Below are 11718 nucleotides of genomic sequence, written 5' to 3'. Positions count from 1 at the left end.
CTCAGCGGGATGTCAAAAAAGAATCCCGAGAAGAATGAATAATAATAAAAAAAGACAAAAGCATATTTTTGTTTTGTATTTTTTAGACTTTTTTTTAGAATGTTGTTCAAAACATTTCTTGGAAATTTGTCATTTTTTGGGGTCACTGACCTAACAAGGTCAGTGTAAGGAACTAGTCTCAAAATAGACGGTTTGGAAATTATGAGACTCCGAAACTGTCAAGAATTCAAGGAAGCAAAAATTCGGAGATTTTTGAGAATTGGGAATTCTGATACTCTGAAGTTCTGAAATTCTGAAATTTTTGAATTTTCTCTGAACTTCTGAAATTCTGAAAATTTTGATATTTCGAGAATTTTAAAATTTCAGGAACCAAACTTCAAATCGCTGTAACTCGGCTCATTTTCATCCGTATTTGATGATTTTTGGCTAGAAATTTCAGATTTTTTTTGCTTAAAATTGCTTTCTACTAGTTTAAACATAAAAATATCCGCTCTCTCTCACACAGCCATTTTTCTATTTTTCCGAGTGAAAATGTGAAATTCGATATGTTTTATATGTCCAAACAAATAATACTACCTGTTTGTCGGATATATAAAGGTTAATATTGAATTTGGATATATCACAAGGGAATTTTTTTTGTGGAAAACAAATAAAATTAATTGTCAATAGAGCGCGTTTTCTGAGAATTCCAGAGGGAATAAGGAAGTCTGAAAAAAAATAAAAAAAATAAATAATTAAAAAAAAATAAACAATAAATAATATAAAATTTTAAGAATGCATCCAAAATCTCAAAGGATTTTCGAATTTTCTGGAATTTCTGAATTTGTGAAAAATAGAAACATATCTACGGTAATCCTAGAGAAAATTCCAGAATTATTCAGAAAATGAAAAGAAAAATGGGAAAATCATAAAATATTTCATTTCCTTCTTTTTTCTTATTTTCCCTATAAGAAAATGGTAAATTCATTGATAATTTATGAGATAATATGACATTTTTCCTTCTAGAAAAGACCAGAAAAAAATAATTCCATTAATTTTCTTCTAGAAGAATTCTGAAAAAACGAAGAAGAAGAAGAAGACGTCAAAATATTCAGAAGACATTCACCACCACCGGGTGGTGAAAAATAGAGAAAAATAAAATAAATTTTTGTTTTTCGTTTTTTTTGCCTGGTAAACAAAAACTGGGAATGAGGAAAATTGGGTCATTTTTTCCAGAGAAAATGAGCTGAAAATGAGCTTCAAATCCAAAACTTAAAAAAAAAAATCCATAACTTGGCTCATTTTCAAGCTAGAATCTTGATTTTGGCACCATTTGAAAGCTCAGATTTTTTAAATTAATATCGATTTTGAATATTTTGATTTACTACAGTTTAAAATTCGATGCATCCATCTTTTTTGAATGATAAGCCACAATTCCAGTAGCAAAACTAAAAATCGCTATAACTTGGCTCATTTTGGAGCTCCAACTCTAAATTTGGTATCATTCGAAAGCTAAGAATCTGAAAAACCCAATTATCTTAAAATCCGTTTATTTCGGTCTTTTCAATCAATTCATAGTTCAATCACAAGTGTTGCTGCCGGTGGTGGTGCCGGCCGAGTCATCATCATCCTCCTCCTCCTTCATACTCGACGTCGCAAATGTCTCCAATTGAGAAATCAAATTGCTTAACTTAGATTTCAATTCCCCATCTTTCACATGTTTTTGACCGTAATACAGTGCAATTATGTAAGTGGACATGTATTGAGAAAACGTCTCAATTGCACCAGGACGCTGGGAACGGACAAGGATAGCGATGTCCTGGAAAATGATTTATTATCTTGGTTAAAATAAAATTTCCTATATTTTATTAGTTGGCAATATTTTTGTATTGTTTTCAGGAAATGAGATACAAAAAGTTAAAGTTGGCACCACCCACCTCCCTTACAGGGCGCCATGGCGCGCGGGGAGCTACTCTGTGTTTGACTTAAATTATCTAGATTCTTCTGAATAGTATACAAATATTCTCAATTAGTAAAATATGTAAAATTAAAATTCCTAAATTTTTATTGTTAATTTCTTTTTTGTATCTCTTTTGCGGAACGAGATATTAAGACTCAAAGGTGTCGCAATAACTTTTTAGGCAATTAACTTCCAAGCTAATTATCTCGATTCCCAAAAAAGATATCAAAAAGTTGCTAACTAGAGAAATGTGTAAAATAAAATTTCCTACATTTTCCTAATTAATTATTTTTTCTACCTTTACCAAGAACCAAAATAAATCACCTTAATGTTTGGCACATCTCCATTTCTCAGCTTCTCAATTGCCAATGCTCCAACCAGAAACGATCCTGGTCTACCGGCACCGTAATTGCTCATAATTGCACACGACGCATCGGCATCCTGAAAATCATTGTAGTTTGTAGTTTGTAGTCTTTGTGGTTTGTAGTCGTAAGCCATAAGCTATAAGATATGGGTTCAGTAACTGAAGGTTAAACGCTTAACCTTGAAGGTTAATGTTTAAACCTTTTAGTTTGTAATTTTTGTAGGCTTCTTAGTTTTTGTAGTTTTTGTAGTTTGTAGTCTTTATAGTTTGTAGTTTGTAGTCTTTATAGTTTGTAGTTTGTAGTCAGCAGTAATAAGCTATAAGGGATGAATTATGTGGCTTTAAACTAAAAGGTTTAACCTGGGAGGTTAATGTTTAAACCTTGTAGCATTTGTCGTGCGTAGTTTGTAGTTTGTAGTATTTGTAGTTTTTGTAGGCTTCAAACTCACAATATCAGTCTCAAAAACGCTTGCAGCTGTCCCAGCGATTCTAACCGACTGTAAGATGGCTGGAATCTTGGCATCTGGCCAAAAATCACAAATCTCAATCATACAGAACGGAGCCTCGGCACAATCCTTCGGTACAACCTCATAGTATAGCTGAGAATTCGGCTGCTCCTCAGATTTTTGAATCGTTTTTCGATTATTGACACGAATCGTTTTGAATTCGGTGAAATCTTCCGGGAAATACGTGGCAAATGCCGATTTGTCGAGTTCTGCGGAATCGGAGGAATCGGATCCGGTTAGAAAATAGACTCGTTGGATTTTTTGAGCCGCCACCATGAGCCAGAAGGATTCCAGAGATTGGGGAGAGTCCAAATCGGCGAGTTGAGCAAGGATGGTGGTTTTGGTGGTGATCTGAAGGATTTCAACAATACCTGTAATTGAAGGGCCCCCACATTGCCAAGGGTGAGCCTAATTATTACTGATGAAATGCTTATCATAATATCAGCAACATTTTATAAGTTGACAACTTTTTTATATCTCTTACAAGAATTGAGATAATTAAGGTCACACTTGACAGTTGGGGGGGGGGGGGCTTCTATTAGAGGTATTACGATAGATGACTGAAAATGCTTGGAAATCAAGAAATTTCAGATTTTTCAACAAATAAAAAATCAATAAATCAATAAATAGCGTACCGGCGCCAAATTCAAAACACTGGCATGATAGAAAAAGTCCGCTTCCCCATTCCCTTTGACTCGATTCGCATCCAGCACTTCAATATTTTCCGATTGACACAAATCGATATTCTTTTTGAACGCCTGACACTTGTCCATATCCACTTTTATCGCATCCAGTGATTTGTATTCACTATCCAACGTCTTCTTCATAAAATCCTCTTTTCCAATAGTTTCCAACCAGGTTCTCACGGCTTTTTCAACGACTTTCGAATTTTGGGACAATTCCATGAGGCTGTCAGCACGACGGAGACCTGGAGTCGATGGAGATTTTGATGGGGCTATGGTGGTCTGAAATATGTACCGATTTTGAAGTTTTGAACTTCGAAAGTTCAAAATTCTTGTACAACGTTTTTCGAAAAATCGAAAAAAAAACGCTAAATTAAAATCTCTGAAAACCTAGCTCAAAAAATTTTCAATTTTTCTGAAAATCTCAGAATATACTAAACAAGGCATGGACATCATTTTTGTAGTTGACAACTTTTTCGAAAAGTTAAGTCTGGAGGAGGTATGCCAGGTGGAAGGTGCACCTCTTTTTGGCGCCACATCCCTCCTCCCCTCTGGGGGCGCCACCCGGAAAGACTTTCTTCTAAGTGGCGTATCTCGTATTGCAGTCATTTTTGTAAAAAGAAATTTTCAGAATATACTGAACAAAACTAGAGCTTCATTTTTGTAGTTGACAACTTTTCAGAAAAATCCCGTCCTGGGGGAGATATGCCACGTGGAAGAGGACGTACCTGTGAACGCGCCTACCCTTGCGCGGGAACAGGCGCCAGAAAAGAGACATATCTCCTCAGGACCTAATTTCTCAAAAAAGTTGTCAACTACAAAAATAAAGCTGACATCTTGTTTAGTATACTCCCAAAATTTCAGCAAAATCCAAGAAGTTTAAAACACTCTTGTAGGTTTCTCACCTCTTTCTCATTCTTCTTCTTCTTATTCTTATCGGATGTCCGTTGTTTTTCTTTCGTCTTCTCTTTGACACCTTTCGCCGTCACCTCCATCAAATCGATGCGACTTTTGGATTCCGCTGAAGCCGACGGGGTTCCAGATGGCGTCGTTTGTTTGCCTTTTGATGGGGAGCGATGTTGGCGAGATGGGCGGCGGCTCATTTCTGAGCTCCGCTCGCGGGAAGCCTGGAAATGTGGACGACTTCAAAGACTACAAAGACTACAAAGACTACAAGATCAAATAAGGTTCATCGCCCTGTACCATTTGGCCACCAGTGGTACCATATGGCACACTGCTAGACTACAAGGGCTACAAACTACAAAAATACAAGACAATGTATGGTGCACCGCTTTGTACCATATGGTCACCAGTAGTACCATATGGTACACTGCTAGGGAACATGGGTCGGACTAAAAAGTTTACAAAAGCTACAAACTACAACTACTACAAAGACTACAAGACTTAAATATGGTTTATCGCTCTGTACTATATGGCCACCAGTGGACTACAAACTACAAAAGCCACAAACTAAAATACCCCTTAACTATAACTCAGCTCAAAACCACCCTAGAAAGCTGATATTTGGATCAAAGTGTTTGGAATATCTTCCAATTATCGATTTTTCAAATTCCCTTCCCTTTTTGACCTACCGACGTCGACTTGGCGCGCTTCTTCTTCTTGAACTTCTCGGCGAACTTTTGCAAGAGGTTTGTTTTAGATCTTTTCTTCTCCATTATTCTTCTTCGAAATGCCTCGAACAACGAATTGCAAAACAAAAAAGAAAATGCGGCTTGTAGCAAGATTGTTTTCTCTTGTCTTCTAGAAAAAAGACTCCAGAAATTGGAAAATAATTGGCTTCTTGGGAAGAGCTGAAATTCCAGTTGGCACTTCTTTTTATTCTAGAAACCACGAATTTTTAGAAAAATCCAGGTTCCAACAAAGTTTACGTAGAAATTCCCAAATTTTGTGGTCCGTCTGTGTGTATGTTTGTCGAGACAGCGTTTTTCTACCATATGTTGGGTAATTGATTCCTGTGGAAGATCTCAAAAAGTGGTCAATTTATTATCATAAAATCAGCAACATTTTATCAGTTGACCACTTTTTGATATCGTTTACAGGAATCGAGATAATTAAGCTCAAATATGACAATGATTTTTTTTCCAAAACTTTAATTTGTCATTTTTCTTGATTCAAAGAAAGTCCTCATTTTCAACAATCACTGATTATTTTATTAATTATCAAACTAGTTATAGGTTTTATTAAGTTGCCAATTTTCCACAAGCGTACATTTTGTTGTTGGAACCATTCCATTGTTCCAAACAATGTTGATCATCTAACTGCCCGTGGAATATTCCTGGCCATGTTGGACTAGTAGATCCGCTGGCGAATACAAATTGATGGCAGCAGCTTTGATGTCTGCAAATAATATGGGGGTTGTCGAGTGGTACCATATGGTACTGCTAGAACTATATCACATGGTACTCTAGGTGTGGGTCATATGGTACTGCTAGCAATATTTATATCATGGAACGCTATCCACGCAGTATATATCATTGGTACCCCAACCTGTACCATGAGCCTCATGACTGTACCATATGGTACCACCCAGTTGTTTTATTGAAATTGAATACGAATAACTAAGCTAGTATCATATTTCAAACACCTTATGGCGTGAACTGGTACCATATGGTGTTGCACGAGCTATATGGGCCATGTGGTTCCAATAACTTCCACTTAGTGCCTCTCCCCATATGTTACCGCAACTCACCCCCACACATTGCTCCAAACGCCATCTGGTTGTCCCAGCGACCATCCGAATCCATCGGTTCCCGTTGTTTGTCCATCAGTCCATTCGAAGGTGTCTTTTGCGGGACAAACATTAACGCGTGGACATGCTGCCTTTCTTTTGGCACCAATCCAAACAGATGCCTGATCGAACCCATTTTGATGGACCAATTTTGTAGCCATTTCTGGAAAAATTGGAATTGCAAAGACTAGAAAATGGTAATTGATTTGCACCATATGGTTCGTTGCTATGTACCATATGATCACTAAAGCTCTCTATTCGACGTTCTAGATGTACTATATGGGCGTCATATGGCTACTTTTTAGTGCTGTATAGCTCATTGTCATGTACCATATGGGTAAGACTACAAACAGATTATAAAATCCCTAACCTGCCACTTTCACCCTCTCCTCATCCGTCTGCAATCCAGATAACACTGCTCCTTGAACAACACATTGTGCTTCGGCTTGGGGTTGGTTCAATCGACCAACAAAAACCTGAAGGTTCGTCGTTTTTAGTTTCTGTAGTTTGAAGTCTCTTTCACCTTAACACACCAATTGCCTTGAGATCGTTTGAATAGCATCCAGTCTGCCGGGCAGTTGGTCTTCTCTCTTGGCGGTCGTGGACGTGCTGGTGGTCGTTGGGGACGTGGTCGACCCCCACCATTACCGTGGCCGTGGCCGCCTCGACCACCTCGTCCGCCCCCTCGACCTTCATGGGATTCCGAAGACCATGAAGAGCTACTACTGCTATCTTCGCCGCCATTATAGACACCAATGGCCGCTAGAATCGGGCAGAGAAAAGAGAAAAATATTAGAATTGAAAGCTTCATATTTTCTGTTTTCAAAACTGAAGAAAAAGTTTAGAGCCGCTGGCTTTTTATACCCTCATCAAACAAAAAAAGTTCCTTGTTCTCCGGAAAAGTTTTTTTTCGGGGTTATAAAATTGCGAAAAAAGGTTTTTCTTGCAAGTCGATTTTTTGTTGATTTTTGATTTCAAAAATCACTAGATTTTACTGAAATTCTCAGGTCCCAGTTTTTGTTCCATTCGACAATAGAGGTAAACACATCACCTCTCTTCCCCTCGGCAACTCTTCCTAGGGGGGAAGTTCCACCACTTTCAGTGTGCTGAAACCAAGGAATGTCTCCAGAAGGCTTCAAAATCAAAATCTCGACAAACGGAAATATGGGGCATCATTTCGGTGTTATTTCCGACCATCTGTGAAAATTTGAGAAAATTTGATCTACTGGTGACTTTTCTAGGGTCGCCGACGCGGGAACAAACGGGCACACCCACGCGCGCGCACGCACGCAGGCACACGCACCCACGCGCGCGCACACACACACACACACACACACAAAATCATAAATTTCAAGCCGTCAGATCAATTCATCTCAAAAATTCGAGCATTTTCTAAATTTAGCCTCTTCGGAAAACTGGTGACTACCAATTTGATCAGTTTTGTAGCAATCTAAAATGCTTATAAATGATTTTAGGAGAGTTTATCTTAACACTCATAAATTTTCAGCCACTCACCATCATTCCTACAGTTTTTATGGTTAGGCAAAGTTGAGCTACAACATTTATGAGATGAAACAACTTTGACAAGCTGCAACTCAGCTCAAAGTTGATAAAATGATATGAAACTCTGTTAGATTATTGATGAAGTATGCTAATTGTTGCTCTCTAAATTTGAGCCCAGTACAATGCCATACTCAAATTTTATGCTATGAAAACTTGAGTCCGGGTAACTATGAGCCCCTCAGTATTGTTAAACTTTGAGCTCAGTTATCTTCGTTCCTGTAAGAGATGTCAAAAATTTGTCAACTGATAAATTTCTTATCATATTATCACAAATATTTTTTCAGTTGACAACATTTTAATATCTTGTACAGGAGTCAAGATAATTGAGCTCAAAGTTGACAGATATTTTCAAAGTGTTTATTAAAATTTATATTCCGACAATCAATCATTTTATTAATTATCCAACTAATTATAGGGTAATTAAGTTGCCAATTTTCCACAAGCATACAGTCTACTGTTATTATCCAAGTATTGACACCATTGATCATCCATCTGCCCATGAACAAATCCTCTCCATGCATTACTAGTCGTTCCACTGGCGAATAAAAATTGCAGAGCGCAGCTTTGATGTCTGCAAATTATATGGGGTGTTAGAGATCTACAATACGGCACTACTGCTGGTCATGTGATTCCAACTCACCCCCAATCATTTCTCCACTTGCCATCCGGTTGAACGTCACCTGGATGAGAAAACCAATTGAACCCATCGGTTCCCGTTGTTTGTCCATCAGTCCATTCGAATGTGTCGATTGGAGCACATATTCCAGCACGTGGACATGATGCCTTTCTTTTGGCGCCAAGCCAGAGAGATGCCTGTTGGAACCCATTTTGATGGATTAATTTCAGCCCCGCATCTGGAAAATTTGGGATTTCAAAAGCTACAACAAGATTATTGATTTGCACCATATGGTTCACTGCTATGTACCATAAGATTATTCCAGAAAGCTGGTTATTACCCATTGTCAAAGTCACTACAAACTACCAACTACAAAAATCCCTAACCTGCCACTTTCAGCCTCTCCTCATTTGTCTGCAATCCAGTCAACTTTGCTCCTTGAGCAACACATTGGGCCTCAGACTGGGGATGGTTAAATCTGCCAACAAAAACCTGAAAATTTATAGTTTTTAGTTTCTGTAGTTTGTAGTCTCTCTTACCCTAACACACCAATTGCCTTGTGTTCGTTTGAATAGCATCCAGTCGGTTGGGCAGTTGGTTTTCTCTCTTGGCGGGCGTGGGCGTACTGGTGGTCGTGGTGGACGTGGTCGACCGCCATGGCCGTGGCCATGGCCTTCAGAAGATTCCGAGGACCAGGAACTGCTGTCCCGACCGCCATCATAGCGGCCAATGGCCGCTAAAATTGGGCAGACGAAACAGAAAATGATTAAAATTAAGAATTTCATTTTCTGAAGAAATGAAGAAAAAGTTACGAATCGATGACTTTTTATACTTTCATTGGACAGCTCCTTGTTCCCTCGAACAATATTTTTTCGATCATAAAATTTCGAAAACGAGGGTTTTTTATTGCAAAACTTCAAAAGAATTGTTGTTGATTTTTGAAATTCAGAACTCTAAAAATCCAAAAATGAACTGTTAAATAATTATTTTCAAATTGTCGTATTTGCTTTCATGGAAAATACCAGACACATCAACTTTGAGCTCAATTATATTGTTTCCTGTGGAAGATATCAAAAAATTGTCAACTGATAAATTGATTATTGTAAAATTATCAATATCTTATCAGTTGACCACTTTTTGATATCTTTCACAGGAAGCCAGATGAATTTCCTTGAAGTTGGCAGTCAATTTTAAAATTTTTCAGCAATCATTTTATTAATTAACCAATTAACTATACAAGGTAATTAAGTAGCCAATTTTCCACAAGCGTACATTTTCCGGTTTGGATTTATACGTCCTTCTTGACAATATTGATCATCTAATTGCCCATGCATGATTCCTGGCCATCTTGGATGAGTGGTCCCACTTGGGAAGACGAATTGGTGCACACATGATTGGGCTCTGGAAATTAATGATTTTAGGTCGGAAATTCAAGAAATTTGGGCCCGAATTACCCGGAACCTCTCAATAACCCCGGAATCTCTCAAAAAAATTAGTTTAGTCCCATTAGAGTGTCAGGTTGGTACCATATATTACCCATAGTACCATATGGCACCCACAATACGATAGAGTACTCACAGCGCCATATGGTATCCGCAATACAATATGGTACCTACTGTATGGCTCCTAACTTAGCTCCATGGTGATCCAAGGATCTTACTATACTTTGTACCATATGTTACGCAGATAACCATATGACACCCAAAGTACCATATCGTACCCTCAGTACCATATGCTACCCATAGTATCATATGGTACCCACAAAAAATTCATGATGTGTCATACTTGGGTTTTAGCTTTTTACGATATGGTGACTAATTGGGTACCATATGATTTCTAGACCTGTACCATATCGCCCATACTGTTCTAAATAGCTAGTTCAAACTGGTTATTCGTCGCAGTTCTGTTCTAGCCCCGTACTATGATCATGGTTCTGTACCATATGGTATGATATGGTACCATATGGTACTCATTAAAAATTCGGAACGATTTCTTTTTTGAATTGAGCTTTATAGTTAGCCCTGTATCACATAATTGGTCCTATCCCTAGACCATAACCCATTTCTGTACCATAGTACCATATGGTACCCCTCACCTACCCCAAAGTATAACTCAGCACTCCATCCGGTTGTCCAGCAGCCCATCCAAATCCAGCAGTTCCTTTCGTATGCTTATCAGTCCAAAAGAAAGTCTCCTTGGGTTGACACATTCCAGGAGCCTTTTCTTCTGGCACCCAGCCAAATAGCGGCATCTCCGTAGCCATGTTTTTGGATCATTTTTTGTCCGGCAGCTAGAAAAATTTGAAAGACAATTTTTTGAAATTTTCAAACGCCCCCTCCCTAACTTTGCTTAAAACCATCCTAGCACTACAATCTTGGGTTCAAAATATGTCGAATTTCATGGACTACAAACTACAGTAACCCCAAACTACAAAAATCTTACATGCCAATCTCTGTCGCTCATTATTTGACTGCAATCCTGTCAAAACTGCCTGATGCTGATGGCACTGGAGTTCAGCATTAGGTTGAGTGAATTGACCCACAAATAGCTGAAATTTCATCTTGTTTGTAGTTTTTGTAGTTTGTAGTCTATCTTACCCCAACACACCAATTGCCTTGGGATCGTTTGAAGAGCATCCAACCGGCTGGACATTTGGTGCGGCCTCCGGCTGGGGGTTTTGGTCTTGGTGGAGGACGATGACCTCCGGAATAATCATCGCGGGCTACAGTAATCCCTAGGAGAGTGAGCAATATGAGCAACCTCATAGCTTCAGAGTTTGCAGGAAGCAACGGAGGTTCGGTGGGTTTTATAGGCGGAAGTTGGGGGGTCATAAAAATGGTACATAAGGGAATTTCATTGCAAAATGTTAAAAAAAACAATGTTGCAGATCGTTTTTGAAATACATTCTATACTTTTCTTTGGAAAACTGATTCTTGTATATCAAAAAATCTATATTTGGATGAACTTCAGTATACCGTAAACACTCTAATTGAAAGTCACCTGAATCGTCAACTTTGAGCCTTTGTAGGAAGCAACGGAGGTTCGTTATAATGTATCTCATTTTCTGTGAAAGATATCAAAAAGTGGTTAACTGATAAAATGTTGCTGACATTATGATAAACATTTTATCAGTTGAAAACTTCTTGACATCTTTCACAGGAACTGAGATATAGGAGTTCAAAACAATCGGGCCTCACCAGAAGAGAGTCTCCCCAGAGCCGTCGCCAGAGGAGGGGGGGGGGGAGGTAAGGAGGGAGGAGGCTGTCCACTTTAAGCCCATGTATCTTATTTTCTGTGA

The 11718-nt window shown here is 38.4% G+C and overlaps 4 protein-coding genes across 4 annotated transcripts; all 4 read right to left on the bottom strand.

Annotated features, from left to right (window-relative positions):
• Positions 1 to 1558: 1558 nt before the first annotated feature.
• CBG08005 lies at positions 1559 to 5168 on the bottom strand (the record flags this gene model as incomplete). The annotated part of the gene is made up of 6 exons (XM_045241530.1): positions 1559 to 1798; positions 2279 to 2380; positions 2753 to 3160; positions 3445 to 3774; positions 4398 to 4619; positions 5085 to 5168. 6 exons carry the CDS (start codon positions 5166 to 5168, stop codon positions 1559 to 1561), a joined length of 1386 nt encoding a protein of 461 aa, XP_045093631.1.
• Positions 5169 to 5693: 525 nt separating this feature from the next.
• On the bottom strand, positions 5694 to 7052 carry CBG08004 (the record flags this gene model as incomplete). The annotated part of the gene is made up of 4 exons (XM_002646080.1): positions 5694 to 5850; positions 6203 to 6404; positions 6612 to 6717; positions 6765 to 7052. 4 exons carry the CDS (start codon positions 7050 to 7052, stop codon positions 5694 to 5696), a joined length of 753 nt encoding a protein of 250 aa, XP_002646126.1.
• A 1172-nt stretch (positions 7053 to 8224) lies between these two features.
• On the bottom strand, positions 8225 to 9205 carry CBG08003 (the record flags this gene model as incomplete). Its single annotated transcript, XM_002646079.1, has 4 exons — positions 8225 to 8375; positions 8445 to 8658; positions 8807 to 8912; positions 8960 to 9205. The coding sequence occupies 4 exons, from the start codon at positions 9203 to 9205 to the stop codon at positions 8225 to 8227; spliced, it is 717 nt and encodes a 238-aa protein (XP_002646125.1).
• A 459-nt stretch (positions 9206 to 9664) lies between these two features.
• On the bottom strand, positions 9665 to 11185 carry Cbr-clec-92 (the record flags this gene model as incomplete). Its single annotated transcript, XM_002646078.1, is given in 5 exon segments — positions 9665 to 9821; positions 10520 to 10635; positions 10637 to 10710; positions 10863 to 10968; positions 11018 to 11185. Coding segments are annotated over 5 exon segments (621 nt in total).
• Positions 11186 to 11718: the final 533 nt, after the last annotated feature.

The sequence above is a fragment of the Caenorhabditis briggsae genome (assembly GCF_000004555.2).
Source record: "Caenorhabditis briggsae complete genome, chrI, whole genome shotgun sequence".
NCBI classification, from domain to species: domain Eukaryota; kingdom Metazoa; phylum Nematoda; class Chromadorea; order Rhabditida; family Rhabditidae; genus Caenorhabditis; species Caenorhabditis briggsae.
Note: the sequence above shows the minus strand (reverse complement) of the source record. Positions and strands in the feature narration are given on the sequence as shown.